This window comes from Acomys russatus, chromosome 6 (genome assembly GCF_903995435.1).
Source record: "Acomys russatus chromosome 6, mAcoRus1.1, whole genome shotgun sequence".
NCBI classification, from domain to species: domain Eukaryota; kingdom Metazoa; phylum Chordata; class Mammalia; order Rodentia; family Muridae; genus Acomys; species Acomys russatus.
The window spans coordinates 88738307-88761948 of record NC_067142.1 but is presented as its reverse complement, the minus strand read 5'-3'; the positions used below and the strand labels follow the sequence as shown (position 1 = coordinate 88761948).

Genomic DNA, 23642 nt, shown 5'->3' with positions numbered 1-23642 from the left:
ACCGGTTGTGTCGCTGCGCTGGCTTTAGTTTCAGGATTGTTGCGTCCTTTCTTCTAGCTCAAAGCTGCTCTCTGGCTGCCAGGCGTTCAGTTTTCTCTTCCTTCTGGTAACATGACGGCGGCGCCTCCCCACCGCAGAAGGAAGATCTACACTTTCTGGTGGTGCTTCCTGGGCATCTGCGCAGAGGCCCTTTTGTTCCTGCTGTCAGCTTTATCTGGTAGGATCCAGGAGAGAGGCGGCGTCGCGAGATGCTGGGAGGAGCTCATCTGAGCTCTAGATGGAGGTCCTAGTAGAGTTCTCCTAGGGTTGTGCAAATGTGTGAGTTTTGCTTTGGTTGTGGAGACCATGTAGTCCCCATCCCCAAAGTGCAGACTGGCTTCGTAGGCACCGCTTAAGGGGTGGGCAACCTGAGTGGGGAGAAGGGTAGACGATCACCTAGAGCCTGGCTGTGTCAGTAGCAGGTTGCCTTGCTTAAGCTGTGGGTAAGGAAGTCTCTAGGGCTGGAAGGGAGGGAAAGTCATGCTTGGCCTGTTTCATCTTGAGTCAAGTTTCCTTGTTGCCTGAGGCAGTATGGGCTTGGTTTACAAGTGGCTGTTTTGTTTGGCTTTGCAATTTTATTAGATGCCTCCCTCCCACCCCCATACAGTGTGGTTAATCATATTCCTTACACCCCCACCCCCCGGCATGGAGTTATTGTCCATTCTTAGTCAATATAGCCAGTGTCTGATTGTTTTACCAAATGGCTTTGAGACATTGTTTATTTTTGTTTACAGACAAAGTCATAGTAGAGAAGAGCAATCCAAACATCGCTCCTGAAACAAGAAGTCTAAGTAACTTTCTGGTTTTCACCTTAGCTCAAGGTTTATGCCACCACATTTGGACTGTGTTCTGTTACACATGGAAATAAACACTATACATGTTTATTGTGTAAATTTTACACAAAGGACAGTGCTTCTGCTTTCTTCTGTTTTTCAGCACTCTGTGTCTATGACCCTGATACATACATAATCCTGTACATGTAGTCTGTATGTATTTCTGTATTTCTCCTTATCAGCGTCCATTCACGAACTTTTGTCTTCCATGTCCCAGACTCTGTACTGGTCCTAAGGATGGATGTGTTGGGAAGCAATGACAAACCAGTCTTGCTTTTGCGATCTTCTTCCACTATAAGCAGGCACTTTAGTATGTTTATAAATCTCTAGTAACAGATACATAGTAGATGATCTATAAATATTTGTTAATATTTATTATAAGTGGCAAATATTAACCAAAGCTTAACACCGAGGAATAGAACCATTGCTTAGTTTGACACAAAGGAGATAAGAGATCGGTAGAAGGCAGAAGAATCCTCAGAAGAGAGGGGCTGGTTTGGAGCAGTTCAGGCTGTGATGTTTTTACCTGATGTGTGGAACAACTTGACCCTTGACTCCTTTGATCGAGTCTAAACTGGACTTGCTGTAATGTCCCCAAGCACTGTAAAAGGCAATTTCTTGAGAACTAAACACAGGATACAGTGGCGTCTGCTTTGGGGAGTTCCAGACGAGGATTAAAAAGGGGCCGCAGCCTTGGTGTGGTGGCCAGTGTGGCCTGGACACGGGCTGCCAGCCTGGCAGCGACTCTGCTACCCACGTGGAATGCATTCCTAACCAGGCCGTTCCTCATCTTACTGAGGGGGAAACTGTCTTAGATGACGAGTGTGAAGATAAGGCAGTTAAACCACCGTACGTTTAGCACAGTACTGAGTGTTCACCATTTCTAGTTTTTAAAAGTCCTTATCACTGTTGTTATAAGAAATAAGTTCTGAGGGCTGCAAAGACGGCTCAGAGGTTAAGAGCACTGGCTGCTCTTCCAAAGGTCCTGAGTTCAATTCCCAGTAAGCACATGGTGGCTCACAACCATGTGGTGCCCTCTTCTGGCATGAAGGCATACGTGCAAGAAGAACAGTGTATACATAATAAACGAATAAATATTTAAAAAAACAAAGAAGAAAGCAGTTCTGATATCTGTTATTACCGTACTTACAGGGAAACACAACCCTCAGTGTTTGGAATTCACCTTCTAATTACAGTGGCGATGCAGAATGAATCCACAATGAACTAGTAAAGTAAATATCTTGATATGGACGAAACATTACACTGGAAAATGTTTATAGCTAAGCTAATAAAAATTTATTTTAAAGAATGGCTGAAAACAGCAAGGGACACATGATTTTCAGATATCATAAAAGCAAAATTTTTGAAAAGTAAAGACTTTGAATTTTGATTTTAAAAGGAGTGAAGAAACAGTCAGGGCACTCACTCAGCTTTGGTACTGGGCACTAGAGAAGTGCTAACTAATGAGACATGGTCCTTAACAGTCTCGGTAGCACTTCTTACTGTGACAGTCGTGAGAACATGATGGTCTCATATAAAAAAACAAATACAGAAATGCAAACCATTAATCATATCCTCTTGTTTTACTTCTGAGTAAAAGTTCAGCTGCTTCTGAAATAAACCAAAAGCTAAGAAGATGTTATTTTAAGCAAGTTGGTGGTGACCTTGTCCTGCTGCCACTGCTTGAGAAAGGCATGCCCTAATCATTTAGAATCTTGCTGAGAACATTTCTACTTTTTTCTGCCCTTTCTGCTATAAAACAACATTTTGTAGTTGATAAAAAAAAAATGGTGCTCACCCTTCACCTTCATGCTCTTGCCCTTGTTCCTAGATGCTTGTGAACTCCCACCACCATTTGAAGCTATGGAACTCAAGGGTACACCGAAGCCTTATTATGAGGTTGGAGAGAAAATAGAATACACATGTAAAAAGGGTTACCTGTATCAGTTCCCGTTCCTCATGGTGGCTACCTGTGAGCCAAATCACACATGGGTCCCTATTTCAGACGACGGCTGTGTTAGTAAGTAGATTCAAGTTTCTTGTTTGTTTGATTTTCAGACAATTTAGGATGGGGTGCACATACCCCTATTGCAGGATGATTTTTTCCTGTGTGAAACAAAGCTTTGGTTTAAATGTAACTTTTTTTTCAGGCTTTGAAAAGTTTATAGGAAATCCTTGTTTTGTTTTGTTTTCTTGGCATTGAGTTGATTGCACAGTTGCTCATCTTGTGCTTGCCCTTTATGTTAGTTACTTTTCTGATGTGGAAATAAAACACCGTGGCCGGGGCAACTTTTAAAAGAGAGTTTAATTTGGCTTATGGTCTCATGGAGTTCAAGTCTATCCTAGTGGATCAATGGCACGTTGGCAGAAAGAGCTGAGCGCTCACACCTCAGAATGGCCAGTGGGATCAGAGACGATACTGGGAACCTCAGACAGAGCACATCCCACCCCAGTGACATTCTTCCTCCAAGGCCACACTTTCCAGTCTTTCCCAAACAGCCACAGCTGAGGACCCACTATTCAAATGCCCTCATGGAGGGCACCTTATTCATACCACCACACCCGAACAGTGTGATCACTAAATAACCTACGAACTCAAAAGAACCATGTATGATTTTGACTTTGATTCGAGTGCGACTGGCTTTGGAGCTGGAGTAAAATTGTTATTGTTACTTTCTTCTAGAAGTGAAATGTAGCACACTTGCGAACCCCTCATTTGGGAATGTACACTACATAGACGGCAGGGTTTCGTGGGGTGCTCGAGCTCACTTCATGTGTGTGGACGGGTAAGTTGCTCCTTATGGGAATAAGGTACATGTTCCCGATTCCACTGTTTTACTTTGCTCTTTTAATCATTCAAGTAAATTTATTTTAACTTTGCTTACTATACGACAAGTTATGCTTCTAGCCAGACAATATTTGGGAACTTTATGGAAATAGGGGAGAGAAGTAAAGAAATTGAAGGAAAACAAATCTGTATAATACTTACCGTATCTAATAATTCTATGATAAACATTAAGGAAGGAATAATCTGCCAGGAGTGATGGCTCATACTTGTAATTCCAGCACTCAGGAGGATGAGGCAGGGAGATCGCCATGAGTTTGAGGGCAGTCTGGGATACACAGTGAGTTCAGACCGGGATGAGCTATGTATTCAAAGGGGGAGGTGATCATGGCGACCTCATCCTTCACAGTCTAGTGGGAGGTGATCATGGCAACCTCATCCTTCACAGTCTATTGGGAGGTGATCATGGCGACCGCATCCTTCACAGTCTAGTTTGGGTGATCATGGCGACCTCATCCTTCACAGTCTAGTGGGAGGTGATCATAGCAACCGCATCTTTCACAGTCTAGTTGGGGTGATCATGGCGACCTCATCCTTCACAGTCTAATGGACCTACTGCCAATCAGGGCCAAAGTGGGGCTTTCATGAAATTGAGGTAGAACTGTTAATCAAAGGAGAATTCTGGAAGGTATTAACAAGTCAAAAAGTAACTGGGCTCCTCCTCACCACCAGGCGACAGGATATTTCAGCTGGAAATGTTATTTGTTAGACTCCTCCGTACAGGAAGTGTGTGTACTCAGGCGCTAGCCACCCGAGCAGCAGCGGTTCTCTCTCTAGGGCTCTCTCAGAAGTAACTGGTAGGCTTGGGGAGCACAGGCTGTGGCTGTAAACAGCTTCGCTGGTGATTTTTAAACTTTATTAAGTGAAAGCACATTCAATTAAAACTATATGAAGGACATTCTCTAGGTACATTTAGGGATCCAAAAGTTCAGGCCATAAATCCTTCCCGAAGACATTATAATCTTGTTGAGAAACCCAGTAGATACAGAAGGGATCAGAGCAAACAAGAAAGAATAAATACCCGATAAAAATATTTCATGTTGATGACGTGAGAGCTGTAAATAATAATCTGTGGATTTAAATCATGGGAGACTTGATTAACCCTGAGCTGGTCCCATTGTGATGTGGATTTAAACCATGGGGGACTTGATAGCGTTAACCCTGAGCTGGTCCCAGAAAGGCATTAGGATCACAACATTAGTAAGAGATAAAGATATGATTTCTACCTGCTGTGTGCCAGACTCTAGTTTATATAATTATCTTGAGCAAGCTGATGAAATGTTTCATTATTTATTTACTGTTTGTCTATGACTGGGTCTCAGTGTATAGGCCTAGAGCTTGCTGTGCAGATTAAACTGGCCTTGAACTCACAGAAACATGTATTCCTCTACCTGCCGGGTTCTGGGCTTAAGGTTGTGTTCCATCTCACCTAGCTGTTTGTATGGTTTTTTAATTGAGGAACAAAAGAAACTTTAAGATGTTTGCCCAAGGTTAAGTAGCCTGTAGTCATGGAGACAAGATGGGAGCCCAGGCAGTCCTTCCTAAGGAACCGTTTCTCCCCTGCTTCGTCCTCCGTGAGAAGAATGGACGAGCAAAGGAGCAAAGACACAGATGCCAGGTGATGTGATTGTAGAAGACAGAAAATATGCCAGGCCACATCAGATGTGTCTACATCATCACCCTTGGATAGTGTGTGTTCACAGACAACCTCTTCATCTGACTAAAGTTTAGATTTGTCTAGGACTTTCATTATACCTTATTTAAGAAACTACTATATTAAGAAAAAAAAAAACTATCTAAAATTGTCCTTCATTATTGTGTGTATCTTAACAGCTGCCAAAGAAAACTAACTTTTCCTTTGCTCATTTAGTTATTACTTAGTTGGTACGTCAGTTCTACACTGTGTGCTTAAAAATGAATCTCATGCATATTGGAATGGTCCTCCCCCGCGTTGTGAAAGTGAGTAAATTCTCTTTTTAAAATTTAGGCTATCAGTTCTCAACCATTTTGGCTTCAGGACTCTATTATGATTTTAGATTAATAAGTATCCAAAAAACATTTCTCTGTGGTTATATCTATTGATATTAATCATGTTAGGGTTAGAATGGAGATTTTAAAAAATAATTATTTATTTTTAAGGAGAATAAAGTCAATATATATATATATATATATATGTATTACTATATCGCACATGTTTTATTGAAATTTCAAAAAGTGAGACTGGGGAAAACTGCTTCATGGTTTTGCAATCTCTTTAGTATTTGTCTTAGAGGGCTGGAGAGATGGCTCAGCAATTAAGAGCACTGTCTGCTTTTCCAAAGGACTGAGGTTCAATTCCCAGTACCCACATGGCAGCTCACAACTGTCTGTAACTCCAGTTCCAGGGGTTCTGACACTTTCATGCCCATGCACATAGACTAAAATTAAATAAATTATTTTTTTAAATATTTGGCTTAGAGAAAGACATTGGGAGTTAATCTGTTTGATTATCAAAACTTGTAGCTTCTGCAAAAATTTATCATACCATGCTTGTAAGCCACCACTACTGAGTGAATGTACCTGTGCCTTAAAACACAGTTCTCAATGAGTATTCAGTTTAATTTTTTAAAAAATATTTATTTATTATTACATATACAGTGCTCTGCCTGCATGTACAACTACAGTCCAGAAGGGGGCAGCAGATCACATTATAGATGGTTGTGAGCTACCATGTGGTTGCTGGGAATTCAACTCAGGACCTCTGAAAGAGCAGACAGTGCTCTTAACCACTGAGCCATCTCTCCAGCCCCAGTTTAATTTTTTTCATCACAGTTTTTCATTAGTTGATCAGTATCTTCTATTGAGCAGGACAAAATTTAGCATCATCTCACAAATAAACAGGCATTCTTTCCCTTAAGAAATGAGTACTGTCCTCAAAGGTCATTTCTATGTTAGTGGTTTAGATTTGGGGTGTTGGATTTTGTCATAGGAACCCTCTTCTAGATGAAAATTGAGGTCACAAATAACTTAGAGAAATCCTGTATTGACGAATTTGCTGACAATGATTTCTAGAAGTATCTAACACTGTCTTGCGCAAAGACACCACTTTGCCTTTTACCTTGATTTCTCCCTTTTTTTTCCTTTTTATAAAGAGATCTATTGTTTACCACCTCCAAAAATAGAACACGGAACCCACACCTTTACTGACATAGATGTATTCAAATACCAGGAGGCAGTGATTTACAGCTGTGACCCGAGCCCAGGGCCAGACAAGTTCTCCCTGGTCGGGATGCCCATGCTTTTCTGTTCTGGCCAGAACACCTGGAGCAGCAAGCCCCCAGAATGCAAAGGTGACCTCTTTTCTTCGCTTGTAAACAGTTGCCCTAACAGTAAACATTGTGAGCACATGTCCTTCCTCCTCCTATGAAACTGTTTTCTAATTTAATTTCATAGCTGTTAAGTTAAATAAAAGTATTTCTAGTTATGGAGTTTCCTCATTTATGAGTGTGTGAGCTTCTTACTACCATAGCCATAAGGTAGGATAGTTTGTTTGAAAGAACAAAAAACTCAACACATACTGGCTAGAAAATAAGGAAGTGTTATCTTGTATCATAGGAAAATGGAACAGTCTAGCCTCAGGGAACGGCAGAGTGGGCTATGATTAGCTGCCCTCTCACTGGAAGAATAGTAAAATCTGGACAAAAATGTTAGGGTTTCGTATTGTAATGTTTTGTTTTAATTCAGAATGTTTAAGGCTCTGAAGAGTTACCAAAAACATGGAGACACTTGAAGGGTTTTTCTCTTGAAAGAGATATACCACTGAATCACAGCAAATGTTTATCCATACCTGCAAGGTAAAAAACCAGTATAAGTGCTGAGATATTTTTGCTTTGTTTTATATTTTTGTTGTTGTTTTGACATAAATTCTCACTAGCCTAGAACTTATAGAGATCCTCCTGCTTCTGCCTCTAACATGCTGGAATTAAAGGTGTATGTCGCCATGTCTGGTGACTAATATAACTTTTAAGAAATATAAACACCTAGTAATTGAAAGTATATCACCTAATCCCAAAAACTGAAAGTAGAAAGCAGTAAAGAAATCCACAAAAATTTCAGCATACTTCTAAATAATCTATTGGTAAAGAAGTCAGAAGGAAAACTGGGGAAAATGTGAAATGTGTAAAAACGAAAACAACTGCTCAGAAGGTCAGAATCTGTCAGGATTCACCTGAAGTACTACTTCATAGCACAAAATGTTTGCTTTACAAAAAGAAAAAGTGTAAACCAGGAACCTAGGGACCTATCCCTAGCCTTCCACTGTAATAGCTAAAGAGTTAAACCTGAGTAGCAACTTCCAGATAGCAGGAAAAATAAAAACCAACATCTGGGTTTGGGAGAATATGGATAAAGTAGATAAGCCTATAACCAGAATGGTGTGTGTGTGTGTGTGTGTGTGTGTGTGTGTGTGTGTGTGTGAGAGAGAGAGAGAGAGAGAGAGAGAGAGAGAGAGAGAGAGAGAGAGAGAGAGAGAGAGGAGAGAGAGACATGACGGGGGTGGACTTGCTTTGTAGACCAGGCTGGCCTTGAACTCACAGCGATCCACCTGCCTCTGCCTCCCAAGGGCTGGGATTAAAGGCATGCGCCACTGCACCTAGTTTTAATGTGAACTTTTGATAGAGTTGTGTGCTCATATATTTGGAACACAAAATATGTTTCCTTAACCCTCGGTTGTAGTTTTAAAAGTTTCAGAAAACTGATATGAAAAACAAGATTTTTATTAAATTTTGTGCAATTTCCCTCCTTTCAGTGGTAAAATGTCCATTTCCAGTGCTACAAAATGGAAGACAGAAAGCAGGATTTGCAGAAAACTTTTCCTACCAAGCAACAGTGACGTTTGAGTGTGTGGAGGGGTTTTACATGCTGGGCAGCAGCACAGTGGTCTGCAGTGCTAATAGCACTTGGGAGCCCTCCATCCCACTATGTCTTAAAGGTACAAAGTTGTCTGATTTCCCTTCTTTATTTTTCTGGTGGTTTTTGACTGCTTCTTGTTTTTTTTTTTTTTGTTGTTGTTGTTGTTTGTTTTGTTTTGTTTTGTGTTTTTAAGATTTACTTATTTATTATGTATACAGTTCTCTGCTTGCATGAGAGGGCATCCGATCACATTATAGATGGTTGTGAGCCACTATGTGGTTGTTGGGAATTGAACTCCAGGCCTCCTGAAGAGCAGTCAGTGTGCTTAACCTCTGAGCCATTTCCAGCCCTGCTTACCTGTTTTAAAATTTATTTCTTTTGTGTTAAATATTATGATACCTGAAAAGCAGTGATTTGGTAACTATCTCAGGCTTATATTTACTCCTGTGCCATAGATTCTGGTATTGTGATTTTTGTTGTTTTTCTGTGGACTTTAATTTGTTAGATAAAGTATAGCAGTGAGTTCTCTTAAAAATATTTCTATATAGGAAGTAGATTGCAACAATTTTCAGAGTAAATTGAAGCCTGCTTATTGCTATATAATCAAGTCAAGAATGAAAGGTAAGGCTTGTGGTAGTGAAAAGTTGGTCTAAGTGGCATTATCTAAGTGTTCTACCCCAGTATAAAACCTCCAACTTTTGAATTAGTCAGGGTTAGTAAAGCTCTCCTTACATTTTCCTAAAAATCTTTTAAGTTCTTCGCAAAAGTGCCAGTGATAACTTGTGTCTTACCTAATCTACATTGTTATTTTGTTTTCTAGTGCCAATTCCTCCCACTATAAAATATGTAATTTCAATCTCATATTTAATAATTTCCTGCTTATGTATTTTTTAGAACCTTAAATTCCTGGTTATTTTTTTCAGATACCCTTTAGATTCCTGCAGTGTCTACTTACCATTTTTAGTACATTTAGTAGCACAGAGAGAAAGAATATATTTGCAGTCATTTCGTTTGTTAGGTGTAGTAGCTGTTTTATTTGCTATAGCTCCACACATGAATAGGAATGCAACTTAGAAAAGTTATGTCAACTTTAAATGTGCATTTCCATGTGTAAAAGAACCTAGCACCTTTCTTAGATGGGTTCAAGACTTAAGTGGGATGCCTTTAAAGGAATTAACACAGTGGCTGGTATGTGGGACGCTCTTAAAGTTAGCTAGTACGTCTCCTCTATTTGAATCAATATTAGTGAAAGGGGAAGTCCTTGGCTTCTGTTTGTTGATGTGTTTTCTGTACTAAGCTTTGCTATTATATTCTTCTTTTCCCCAAGTGATTTGCTTGCACTTTTACTCCTCATCGTGTAAGTTTCACCGTAGTCCGTACTGGGGTGGGAGTCTTGCTAGTCAGTTTTGTTTATTCTGGTATGTAGCTCAAGCTGGCCTCAAAGTCACAATACTCTTGCGTCAGTCTCTGCAGTGCTGGAATTACAGCTGCGCACTACTCCCAGATTTTCAGTTCTTTTTAAGTAGTGCGGATAGGTAGAACTTTCTACTTATTCTACAGAATAAGACCTGTATTTTCTATAACCTTCTCACTCCCCTTAGCTACTTAAAGTGCTTGTTATTTTTGTCTTGACAGGAAGCTTTGACAAGAGAAACTAGATTTCTTAGCAACTGAGGGCTAGGAAGTTTCTACTACTGAAAAGAGATAGAAGGGTTTTTTTTGTTGTTGTTTTGGTTTGGTTTGGTTTGGTTTTTTAGACTCTTAATCAGCTGCTGCTAAGCAGGGAGAAGCTGCTACACTAGAAGGAGCCAGAATCCCACTGCAGCTATGTGTCCACTGTGAGGCACCAGCAGCCACACAGGGTGGTGGAAGAAGAGCACTAGGCAAGGCGGATCCTAGCTTGACTCTGCCTAGCCAAACTGACTTCATTTCTATGAGTTTTGGATACCGTTGCTTTAATGAAGGCATTGAACTCAAGTGAATCTGAAATATAGCCTATCTCCCTAACATTTTAAAGGATGAAGAGAATTTAGAATTGTACATGCTCACACAATAATGGGAAATTTTTTTTCTTTTTCTTTCTTTTCTTTTTTCTTTCTTTCTTTCTTTTTTTTTTTAGACAAAAGTTTCACTAGAACAAGCTCTGGAGACTGGGAACTCACAGAGATCTTCCTGCCTTTCAAAATCCTGGGATTAGAAGCATATATGTAATACCATGCCCAGCCCCTGGAACACATTTTTATAATTCCTACAAGAACCTGATAGCTCCTAGTAGCTTCCTTTTGTATCTTAGATGAGCATCTGTTGAAAGGAATTTTTGAAAGAGTAAACAGCACTTGATAAAAGGTTTATAAAACACTAATCTAGTTTCTTTTCCTTTGTTGTTTTGGGTTTTTTGTTTGGTTTTGGTTTTTGTTGTTGTTTTGTTTTTGAGATAGGGTTTCTCTGTGTAGCCTTGGCTTTCCTGGACTCACTTCGTAGATTAGGCTGGACTGGAACTCGGAGATCCACCTGACTCTGCCTCCTGAATGCTGGGATCACACGTGTGAGCCACTGCTACTGGTTCCTAGTTTCTTATTTGAAAGATGAGATATATGAGAAAAAAATTTTAAAAAGAGCAACTAGAGGAATCCTTCTGTAAAATAAAATTTAAAAATTTTTGTTAGAATTGTCAGTCACTCTTAATTGTCCATTAGGGAGAGACATGCATTGGAAAGCAGCAGCCTGTACTAGTGTTATCCTGTGCTGGTGTCATCCTGTGTTGGTGTCATCCTGTGTCAGTGTTATCCTGTGCTGGTGTTATCTTGTGCTGGTGTCATCCTGTGTTGGTGTCATCCTGTGTCGGTGTCATCCTGTGCCGGTGTCATCCTGTGCCGGTGTCATCCTGTGCCGGTGTCATCCTGTGCCGGTGTTATCCTGTGTTGGTGTTATCCTGTGCCGGTGTTATCCTGTGCCGGTGTTATCCTGTGCTGGTGTTATGGTAGGTCCAATGGTGTGTGAACAGTGGACACGCTCTGATGCAGTTTGTGTGGTATCTGACTTGTTAGGATGCATAGGTTCACCTTGAACACATTCTCTTTATAATTTATTTTTAGTTACCTTACAGGATTTGTATCTGTGAAATGCAAAGCTGTGATGAACGTTCTTGCGCACATGCCTGTGCGATTATATGTGTAGATCAAACACTCACAGACTAAAGCCCTAGAGTAGAATTTTAAAGAACAGAAAGTAGGTGTATGTTTGATTTTTATAGGTAATCTTTTTGAAATTTTCAATATTGAAATTCAACCCATATTTTTATATTAATAAGTCAAATGAATTGATAGATTCAATTTCTCTTTCTAGGTCCTGTGCCTACTCACCCCACCAAGCCTCCAGTTTACAAGTACCCAGGTTTGACAGTGTTTTGTCCTACTGAAGATATGGGTGAAAGTTGTGTCTTGTTTTAATTGCCATTTCACTTTTTAAAATATAAGGCTGAACTTTTTAAAAATTACATTTAAAAAACAATTTTTGAGAGGGTGTCATTATAAAGCTCAGACTCTCTTCAAATCCTCATCTCAGATGACCTTTGCCGCTGGCTCTTTCTGCAGGGCCCAATGGTCATTTATTCAAATCCTTTTCCCATTATTCTAAAGTGTTTTGTTGATTTAAATGTAAGTTTTAAAAGTAAAATAATGTGAAATGAATGTTTTTCTTGTAATAATAAGTTTTAAGTTTCCTATACTGCTGGATATAGATTTATTTTAATAGATTTAAGTTATATAATGTTGCCACAGTTAATTGCTAGTAATATTTCAGGGCTGCTTTTTATTTATTTTTGTACATAAACCTTCTCTTCTTTCCCCTTTTCCTCACCATATTATGTGCTGTGATGTCCGTCTTTGTTTTTTCATGCATGTGACGCACATGTGTTGGCGTGTGCCTGTGCTGTGGAAGTCTGAGTTGATACTGGGAATCATCCTCAGTCCTCTTCTCACCGTATTCACTGTGGCAGGGTGCTTCAGTCCAACTCAGAGCTCACAAATACAGCCAGTCTCCCTCATCTCTAGGAAATCCTTCTCCACCTCCCAAGGCTAGAAATGTAGGCAGACTGCCTATGTTTATGTAGGTTTCTGGGAATCCAAACTCAGACCATCGCTTTTATGTATCAAGTGCTTACCCTCTGAACTATATCCTCAGCCCATATTTTCCTTTTTTTTTCAAGCAAAAATTATATCAAACCACATATTTTCCATTGATTTGCTCCTCCCGCTTAACATCTTAGATTGGGGTTTATTTAGATTTATTTTCATAATAGATGCCGTACTTTACTATTCGCCTCTAGTGGACATGGGTGTCCAGAGGTTTTACATGACTGGGTGCTTAGCTATATTAGTTATTCCACCAATGGCTGTGAGTTGTATGTTATAGAAAAGGCACATGTATACATATATGTATATACATAAACACACACACACGTATGTATATACATAAACACACACACATGTAAGGATGGGGATGGAGAGATAATTCAGTGGTTAAGAACATTTCCTCTTTGTTTTGGGTTTTTTGTTTGTTTTTGCTTTTGAGACAGAGTTTCTCTGTGTATCCCTGGCAATCTTGGACTTGCTTTGTAGACCGAGCTGGCCTTGAACTCACAGTAATCTGCCTGCTTCTGCCTCCCTCAGTGCTGGGCTTACAGGTGTGCGCCACTGACCCCTCACAAGTCCTGTTCTCGTATAGGATCCCAGTTTGATTCTCATCACCCATGTGAAGTGGCTAACAACCACCTGTAATTCCAATTTCAGTGGATCTGATACTCTCTTCTGGCCCTGTGGGTACCTGAAAACACGTGGCACACACATGTACACACACACATAGAAACACATGAATTTAAAAGAAATTAAGAAATAAATCTTTAAATAAAAAGAGACTTCTCGTGTTCCCCTGGTGGGAATTACATAACTTCAGTCATATATCTGAGTAGGTGCATTTGAAACACATGATGGTGTTTTCAGGGAGGGGTAACAGGGTTCCCCTTTCCCTCATCCCCGATAGGGGCTAAGAAGGGCTAATGGTTAGCTGAGCCATAAACAGAGCTTCTTCAGCTGGTGAGAAGACACCTTGCTCATCTTTCTATTGTACATAAAGTCACAGGTATTGCAGCCCCCTTTCTGCTTTAAAGTCTATCCATTCCTTTGTCAGATTTGTTGTTTTTAACTGCAGTACTGTTTGTTTTTAATGTTTAACATGTGTTTTTTAAATTTCTAGAACACTCTCATGTTAATCTTGCAATTTACCCAGTCAATTCTTTGGCACTGCACACACTGACCTTCTTGTATAACTGACTGGAATTTCCACTGTGAAACGATGACTTCCCTCCCTTCCTGTCCCACCATCTGCTGAGCACTTTCCTTGGTTCCCCTAATAACCTTGTCTGTTCTAAGTACTTCCTACAACTAGACCATGCAGAGTTTGTCTTTTATGGCTGGCTTACTTCATATAGCTTAAATCCTTTTTAAAGTAACCCTTTTCAGGACCCATGTAACTTTAGTCTTGTGCTAGAACCACTATTCATATTGTCACATTTCACCTATTGTTTCATCTGTTAAACTAAGGTTGGGCTGTGTCTTAGCTATTCTGTACGGTCCTGTTTTGAACATAGACTTAGACACGTGTTCAAAGTTTCCACTTTTAATTCGTCTGGTGTACATCTAGGAGCAGAATGCATAAGATGATTCATTTTCACTTTTTTGGGACATGTACTGTCTTCCACAGCAGCGACATGACTTTATACTTTTACTAGCAGTGAACAAGAGCTCCAGAACCCTACATCTTCACCGTTGGTTGACTGGTCTTTTGCTTCATTTTTGTAACGAGAGCCACCCGTGTGTTTTTGTGTTGCTATAGCAGAATACCACAGATGAGATGACATATAATGAATGGAAACTTAGCTCTCCTGGTTCTGATTCAGGGAGGTATGTGATATCAAGGTTCTGCTACTTGGCAAATGCCTTTTTGCTACATCATAACAGAAGCGAAAAGAGAGGTAAGGAAAAGTATGCAACGTGGGCAGACTCTCTCCTGAAACAAAGAGCCCAGGCCCCAGATGATGATGGCCTGGCACCCTTGTGCCCGCATCATTTCAGTGTCCTTATGTTGACAAGAATTTCTGCACAAGTTTTGAAGAAAACAAACATCTAAGTCATAGTTCCAAGTTAGTAGGTGTATCATCAGGTTTTACTTCCTTTGCCCTAATATTATGAGGTGTTGAGCATCATTTCATAAGCTTGTTGTTCATCTATGTATTTGCTTGTGAGAAATATCTCTTCAAATCCTTGGACTTTTCACATTGGGTGTGTTGCTACTGAGTCTTAAGAGTTAGCTATTCTAGCTGGGTGGTTGTGGCACACACCTTTAATCCCAGCACTAGGGAGGCAGAGGCAGGCAGACTGCTGTGAGTTCGAGGCCACCCTGGTCCACAAAGTGAGTCCAGGACAGCCAAGTCTACACAGAGAAACCCTGTCTCGAAAAAAAAAAAAAGTTAGCTATTCTATAAGTAGCTTACCAAATCTGCACTTTCCACACATTTCCTCTCACTCCGGGCATTGCTTTCCCACTCTGCTCTTGTCCTTTAGTGCACACAACTTTGTGTTTGATGAAATTCAATCTACTTTGCAGTTATTGTTGCCTATACTTTGTGTCACACTCAAGAAATCATTGCCAGATCCAACATCATTACGTATTTCCCCATATTTTCTTCCAAAAGTTGTATAGTTTTAGATATCTTCAATAATTTGATCCATCTAGGATTTTTTAAATTTTAAGCTTTAACCTCATTCTTTTGACTGAAAATATCTAATTTTCCAACACTAACTGGTAAAGAGACCACCCTTTCCTAAGGACTACTCCTGCACGTCCTTGCTAAAATTCTCCTTCACGTGTGTGTGTGTGTGTGTGTGTGTGTGTGTGTGTGTGTGTGTGTGTGTGTGTGTGTTACTCCTCAGTTCCATCCACTCCATAGATCTGTATGCCCATCTTTATATAAATACCACTGTTTTAATTAATATATCCTAGTACATCTTGAAATCGAGAAGTATGCGTTCTCTCAACTTTGTGTTCTTCAGATTTCATACTGACTTAGGATAGTTTTTCTACTAATGCAGAAAGAAAACATCATCATTTTAATAGGGGTTAGATTGAGTCTGTAAATTGCTTTGATTATTATTAACAGCTTATGTACTTTTTAAATCTAGCAAACACAGGATGTCTGTATTAGGTTTTTGTTGTTGTTATGACAACACTGAGAAACTATTTTATTTTTAAATAAATTTTATTTATTTGATTTACATCCAATTGTACCCCCTCTTCTCTCAGTGCCCCCACTCCTCTCCCTATTCTTCCCTCTCCTCCTCAGAGAAGAAGGTCTTCCATGGGTACCAACCTGCCCTGGCACATTAAGTTGCTGCAGAACTAGGTGCATCCTCACGCATTGAGGCCAGACAAGGGAGCCCAGATAGGGGAAAAAAATTCAAAGGGAGTCATCAGGGTCAGAGAGCCCCCACTCCAGTTGTTGGGGGATCCACACAAAGACATCTGCTATGTATGTGGAGGGGGCCTAGGACCAGTCCATGCATGCTCTTTGGTTGGTAGTTCAGTCTCTGTGAGGCCCATGGGCCAAGGTTAGTTGGCTCTCTATGTCTTCTTGTGGAATCCTTGACCCCTCCTGCTCCCTCAATAGTTCCCCCAGCTCTTCCATAGGACTCCCCAAGCTCTGCCTAATGTTTAGCTGTGGGTCTTTGAATCTATTTCTATCAGCTGCTGGGTGAAGCCTCTCAGAGGAGTTATGCAGAGTAACATTGATAGTATCAGGGATTGGTTCTCTCCCATGCGATGGGTCTCAGATAGGACCAGTCTTTGGTTATCCATTCCACCAATCTTTGCTCCATCTTTGGACAAATTTTTTTTTGTCATAGGTTTTGTGGGTGGGTTGATGTCTTTATCCTTCCACTGGAAGTCCTGCCTGGCTACAGGAGGTGGCCACTTCAGGCTCCATATCCCCTGCTGCTAGGAGTCTCACCTAGGATGACCCTCATAGACTTCCTGGACCTCTTCTATCCCAGGTCTCTGGCAAGTCCCAGAGATGCCCCTCCCATCTCTGATTTCCATCCTCTCACCCAGCCCTCTCTCCCCTGCTCTCCTTACTCCTAATCCCCACTCCTGCTCCCCTCCGCATCCCCTCTCCCTCCCAGTTCCCTCCCTCCATCCACCTCCAATGCCTATTCTATTTCCTCTTCTGAGTGAGATTCAAGCTTCCTCCCTTAGGCCCTCCTCGTAACTTAGCTTCTTTGTGTCTGTGAATTGTAGCATGTATGGCTAGTATTCACTAACAAGTAAGTACATGTCATGCATGTCTTTTTGGGATTGGGTTACCTCACTGTTGTGGACCATTTTAGTTGGGTATAGGTCCTTGGGGTTGGAGTTTTTGAAGCGTTGGTGGGCAGAAGATAGATGGGTGACAGACTCAAACTTCCCTTAAGTTGGTCTGTTAGTCACCCGCCTATCCTTTGCCCACCGACACTTCAAAAACTCCCAACCCCTAGGACCTATACCCAACTAAAACGATCCAAGACGTGTCACTCAGGATGATATTTTCTAGTTCCATCCACTTTCCTACAAATTTCAACGTGCCCTCGTTTTTAATAGCTGAGTAGTATTCCACTGTGTAAATGTACATTTTCTTTATCCATTCTTTGGTTAAAGGACATCTAGGTAGTTTCCCAGTTTCTGGCTATTATGAATAAAGCTGCTATGAACATAGTTGAGCAAGTGTCCTTGTGGTATGGTGGAGCATCTTTTGGGTATATGCCCAGGACTGGCATACCTGGGTCTTGAGGTAGAGCTATTCCCAATTTTTTGAGAAACCACCAGATTGATTTCCAAAGTGGTTGGACAAGTTTGCACTCCCACCGACAATGGAGGAGTGTTTCCTTTCCTCCACATCCTCCCCAGCATGTGCTGTCATTTGAGTTCTTGATCTTAGCTATCCAGAGGGGTTTAAGATGGAATCCCTGTCATTTTTATTTGCATTTCCCTGATGATTAAGGTTGTTGAACGTTTCTTTGAGTGCTTCTTGGCCATTAGAGATTCCTCTGTTGAGAATTCTGTTTAGCTCTGTACCCCCCCCCCTTTTTTTACTGAGTTATTTGATTTGTTAGTGTCTAATTTCTTGAGTTCTTTATATATTTTTGGATATTAGCCTTCGATCAGATGTACAATTGATGAAAATCTTTCTCCAATCTGTTGGTTGTTGTTTTACCCTATTGACAGTGTCCTTTGCCTTACAGAAGCTTTTCAATTTCATGAGATCCCATTTATTGTTGATCTTAAAGCCTGAGTTGTTGGTATTTTGTTTAGGAAGTTGTCTCCTGTGCCAATGAATTCAAGGCTCTTTCCCACTTTCTCTTTTAACAGATTTAGTGTTTCTAATTTTTATGTTGAAGTCTTTGATCAATTTGGACTTTAGTCAGGGTAATAAATATGGATCTATTTGCATTCTTCTGTATTCCAACATCCAGTTAGACCAGCACAATTTGTTGAAGATACTTTCTTTTTTCCATTGTATGGTTTTGGCTTCTCTGTCAAGTGTGTCAGTTTATTTCTGGGTCTTCAATATGATTCCATTGATCAACCTGTATGTTTCTATGCCAAAACCATGCAATATATGAAAATGTATCAATGTAATACACATATAAACAAACTGAAAGCAAACAAAACAAATAAACAAACAAACACAAAAACACATGATCATCTCCTTAAATGCTGAAAAAGCCTTTGACAAAAATCCAACACCCCTTCAGGTTAAGTCTTGGGAGAGATCAGGGATACAAGGAGCATACCTAAAAACAATAAAGGTGATATACAGCAAGCCTATAGCCAATGTCAAATTAAACAGAGAGAAACTTAGAGTAATTCCACTAAAATCAGGGACAAGGCATGGATGTTCACTGTTTCCACATCTATTCAGTATAGTACTGGAAGTCCTTGCTAGAGCAGCAAGACAACTCAGGGAGATCAAGGGACACAAACTGCAACCGAGGAAGTCAGAGCATCTCTATGTGCAGATGGTAGTATACACATGTGTCTCCAAAGATTCCACCAGGGAACTCCTACAGATAATAAGCACCTTCAGCAAAGTGGCTGGATACAAAACAGACTCAAAAAAAAAAAAATCAGTGGCCCCTATATACAAATGATAAACAGGATGAGAAAGAAATTAGGGAAACAACGCCCTTCACAACAGCCACAAATAATATAAAATATTTTGGTGTAACTCTGACCAAGAAGTAAAAGACCTGTATGAAACGAACCTCAAGTCTCTGAAGAAAGAAACTGAAGAAGATGTCAGAAGATGGAGAGAAACAATTTTTAAAAAGATACATTTTCACTGTTTCAAAGTTTGGTCTATATTCTGCTAACACTACTGCTGTAGACCTAGGGTGAGGCAGAGCATCACATCACAGAGGTGGGAGCAGGTGGCACAGGAGTCTGCTCATCTTCTGACAGCTGGAGATCAGAGAGAAACAGGCCACGTCTAACCCTCGGAGGCAGGCCCAAGTCCTCCGGCAGGCCTGCTTCCCAGCTGCTACTACTTACCAACGCTGCCATCGCGTTCTGTCGACCAATGGATTCTATCACTTTAATCAGGGCCTGGCTCGATCAGATGAGCATCAAGTCTTCATTCAACACATACGCTCATGGGGGATGCTTTGTATGCAAACCACAGCCATGTATCCTTTCACTCTTTAACAGCAAAGTTTAGTGTGTACAAGTCTTTACTGCCTTGTGGTTATTTTTAATATTTTACCTTTAAGTGCTATTTTAAATAGGGTTGTCATAATTTCTTTTTTTATAAGTATTGATGGTTCTCTGTGTGTTGACTTTGTATCCTGCAACTGTGCTGAACTCATTAGTTCGAATAGGCTTTTGTGGAAGACTGTCTACACAAATGCACATGTCGTCTGTGCTGCAGCAAACTCAGAGTGACAGCCTAGCATGTTAAGGCCTGGATACAACCCCAACAGCACAAGAAAACAAAATTACATTATTTTCACACATATATTTTTATGTCTTCCTTTCTACTTGTATTTGTTTGTTTGTTTGTTTGTTTGTTTGTTTTAACCTAATTGCTTTGGTTAGAGTCCAATACCATGTTGACTGTAAGTGGCAAACACTGGTACCCAATTTTGTTCTTGATCTTAGAGGGAAAGTTTTCAGTCTAACATTAATTGTGGGTTATTTTGATATGGGATTATTTTGTTGAGAAAGTTTCCTTCCATTTCAGGTTGATAACTGAAGTACTTATTGAATCCATTCAGTATCTTTAATTTTAATTAGGATCTCATGAAGTTTACAGATTAATTTTGAGACTATACTAAAAAGGGAATGTTTATGTTACTAAATATTACTATACAGAATATTAGAAAGAAAGCAAATAGTGAAAACATGAAACTGTTGGATTTTATGATGCTACTCAAAATAAGATATATTAATAGATATATGAGGAAAATTAAAATTTGGGAATTTTTATACATGGGTGAAAAATAAACTTGGGAATTTAAAGGATTTTTATTCTTATTTATCTTTTTGTTTTATTTTAATTAACCCATTTTCCTTTCTCCCCCCCCCCAGGCTATTCTGATCCTCGTGGAGGAATATATGGCCAAGAATTAGGTTATTATTTCAGTTATTTATACCTGTGAAGTATGAGATCTTACCAGTTTACATGTTAATATCATACATTTCAGTTATTGGCAGTTAAAGAAGCAGCATACTTTGTCAGTAGTGATAGTTGACATTTAGGATTACTTATTCTGGGCTGACACCATGACAGATGTAAGTACTACTACGCAGAGTGCTGTGGAGGTAAGTACAGTTTCACAGAAGGGCCTTAACACAGGACATGTAGTAGGCTGAGGGTAAAGTTCATAAAGCTCGCCTTCCATGTGAGTCTCTTCCTACTTGTATCTGAGTACACTGACCTTAAAGCTTGTGTGTGTGTGTGTGTGTGTGTGTGTGTGTGTGTGTGTGTGTGTGTGTGAATGATTGGTTTAACATAAATTTATGTAGGCCTCAGTTTATACAGTGTACTTTAAACAAAACCAAGAATAGTTAAATTTCAGTGAAATTTAAAGGCTTATGATGAGTAAGACAAAATCTGCTATATTTTATTTACTAGACTAGATTAATGATTACTCTTTTTAAAAATCTCTTTTGGCTCATTCATTTATATAACTGCATCTCAATATGCATGGGAGATTGGGTCTGATAACCCTGTGGTAAGCTGAATACCCTAAGTTGAAATACACTTAGCATATCTGTCTGAAGAGTATCAGAGACGGTGACATAGAGTTACTCGAGTGCTGCTGCTGCTGCTGAAGGAAACGTGGCTGGCCCCTGCTGCCTAAGGTCTAAGATTTAGCCTCATGTCATATTGCTAACCCAGGCAAAGGTCCACTTCTTGGGAGAAATGAATTTTTTTAAATTATAAAAAATTATAGAATGCATACTGAACTAAACCAAATATAGGATTGTATATTGTGTAATGATTTTCCTCTATTTGGTGAATTCTAATTGTTCTGTAATAACTTTTACTAAATAAACTGATGGGGTAAGAAAAAAATAACACTGAAAATTGAATTTCACAAGTTGGACACCAAACCTAAAAATGGTCTTATTAGTCCTCTGTGATCAGAATGACTCGGGCATATTAGTGACTGTGTTCAAACTAGATAAATGAACTTCTATTATTCTCTTATATATGGATTATCTGAACTAATCTAGGGACTTCTAAACACTTGGCTTTTTTCTTAGATGCATGGATTATTGCTCTGATTATTATTACTTCAAGTAAGTATCCCAAATTTTTCACTGCTTAAATTTGCTACTGTAAAGCAGTATATATATATATATATTTTAAAAGTTTCTTGGCTTGTATAGTTTTTAAACTTGAAATTATCTAACTTATAAAAACCTGGTGTTTTATATATTACCCTTTCTTAACTTATATTATTTTATATTCTTTATGTCTATTTAGAAGTAGTCTGCAAGTAATGCATGCTTTCCTAAGATGACCTACTATGAATGTTCATTCTAAAAATGCTTTTTATAATTTTTTAAAATTAAGCCAGGGATATCTTCTTTCTTACTATCGTCTATAATTCTAGGGAATTAGATTTAGAGAAAATAAGAGTGCAGATGAAGAACTGGGTGGGGTGGTGCATGCCTTTAATCCCAGCACTCGGGAGGCAGAGGCAGGCAGATCTCTGTGAGTTCGAGGTCAGCCTGGTCTACAAAGTTCTGGGTTACACAGAGAGACCTTGTCTCAGACAAATACAAAACAAAATAAAACAAAAAGGAGTGCAGATGGAACCAAAATACATAACTGCTTACCAATGAAATATAACGTGTATTTCTTCTGCTTAGATTTTGAGTCTGGGCAATCTTTCTCAGAGTTCCAGGCTATTTATTTTCCTTTTACTCTAGTTGTTGGCGTTGCTGTGATTTTTCTCATCATACTGCGGTGTCTTCAGTACAGGAAGAAAAGGTAAGTATTGTAAGTTGTGAATCACGCACCTGATTTGTCCTTCACACTGAGCAACCCTCCTCTTTACAGTGTGCCCGGAGTCATGTGCGCTACTAACTGCTAAAACACGGTCAGCGACCTGAGCAACCCTCCTCTTTACAGTGTGCCTGGAGTCATGTGCGCTGCTAACTGCTAAAACACGGTCAGCGACCTGAGCAACCCTCCTCTTTACAGTGTGCCCGGAGTCATGTGCGCTACTAACTGCTAAAACACGGTCAGCGACCTGAGCAACCCTCCTCCTTACAGTGTGCCTGGAGTCATGTGCGCTGCTAACTGGGTTTCTTTGCTAAAGCACGGTCAGCGACCTTTAACATCTGCAGCATAAGGATCTGTATGAAGTTGCCTGTTTTAACACAGCATTATCACTACCAGGACGGTTTCTATGGTAACTAAAGTTTAAGCTGCTTAGAGTGAAGCAAGTTCATTATGAAATTTTCCCTGCCCTATTCTCTAGATTCAAAAGTGGCAAGAATTAAATTGGAAATGTTTCACTTTATAGTTACTGGAATTTTTATGACAAACATGTACACTTGTCTACTTTGGCTAGTGGTAAGAAGCTATGTAGGAGTCTGACTTTTTTTATAATTTAGAATTATTAGTGTTAACCAGGGTGAGTAAGAACATCTCCATTTGATTTCTCTCTTCGGTTCTTCTAAATATTTTTTAATGATTTATTTATTATGTATATAATGTCCTGCCTGCATGTACACCTGCACACCAGAAGAGGGCACCAGATCTCATTATAGATGGCTGTGAGCCACCATATAGCTGCTGGGAATTGAACTCAGGACCTCTGGAAGAGCAGCCAGTGTTCTTAACCTCTGAGCCATCTCTCCAGCCCTCTAATTTTTTTTTAAACTACTAACTTGTTCTTTAATGAATTAGAAGTAGCTGAAAGGCTACAATTCACAGGGTACTCTGCTATATTTTATCTCTGTTCTACCTCTATAAAGGGGAATAAAACAGGAAAGATTAAAAGTATGAATAGTTCAAAAGAGACTGGGATTTAGAGGAGGCAGGGATGTTCAGGTAGGATGTCCATAGGTAAAATAGCCATCAAAATTAAATGTGGAAAATGTTGGTATAATGGAAGATTTGGAATAAATCTTAGAACACAGATCAGATTTGTGCTTTGAATTTTCTGATAGGATTTAGGTAATTTAATTTTTTTTTTCTTGTCACTTTAAAATAGCTCTGAAATCATCCCTAGTTTCATGTTTCCTTTTAAATTAATCACTGGGTTTGGGCTATACAATAGAAGTATATTCTTTACTTAAAAAGCTCAAACTTTTTAATTTTTAAAAAATAAACTAGTTTGCTTAAATAAAACACCATATAGCTAGGTTGAGGAAGCCACTCAACCAGATGACCTGTCCAAGCCCTATACACTTTCATGATCCTCTGTACC

At 39.6% G+C, this 23642-nt stretch overlaps 1 protein-coding gene and 1 long non-coding RNA gene across 2 annotated transcripts; both read left to right on the top strand.

Annotated features, from left to right (window-relative positions):
* On the top strand, positions 1-11784 carry Cd46 (CD46 molecule). Its single transcript, XM_051148383.1, has 8 exons — positions 1-217; positions 2704-2892; positions 3556-3658; positions 5588-5676; positions 6849-7046; positions 8504-8686; positions 11389-11587; positions 11703-11784. The coding sequence occupies exons 1-8, from the start codon at positions 112-114 to the stop codon at positions 11782-11784; spliced, it is 1149 nt and encodes a 382-aa protein (XP_051004340.1). The 5' UTR covers positions 1-111.
* A 157-nt stretch (positions 11785-11941) lies between these two features.
* Positions 11942-22195, top strand: LOC127190877 (uncharacterized). The gene is made up of 4 exons (XR_007830806.1): positions 11942-12000; positions 20281-20322; positions 21463-21498; positions 22135-22195. It is a non-coding gene; the product is annotated as an uncharacterized LOC127190877 (long non-coding RNA).
* The last annotated feature ends 1447 nt before the right edge of the window (positions 22196-23642 follow it).

Bases quoted from the DNA above. Each gene is read 5' to 3' on its own strand.
- Cd46 (XM_051148383.1), top strand. From the start codon at position 112: ATGACGGCGGCGCCTCCCCACCGCAGAAGGAAGATCTACACTTTCTGG. The intron at 2,893-3,555 runs GTAAGTAGATTC...ACTTTCTTCTAG, and splicing joins TTCAGACGACGGCTGTGTTA to AAGTGAAATGTAGCACACTT. The intron at 7,047-8,503 runs GTGACCTCTTTT...CCCTCCTTTCAG, and splicing joins CAAGCCCCCAGAATGCAAAG to TGGTAAAATGTCCATTTCCA.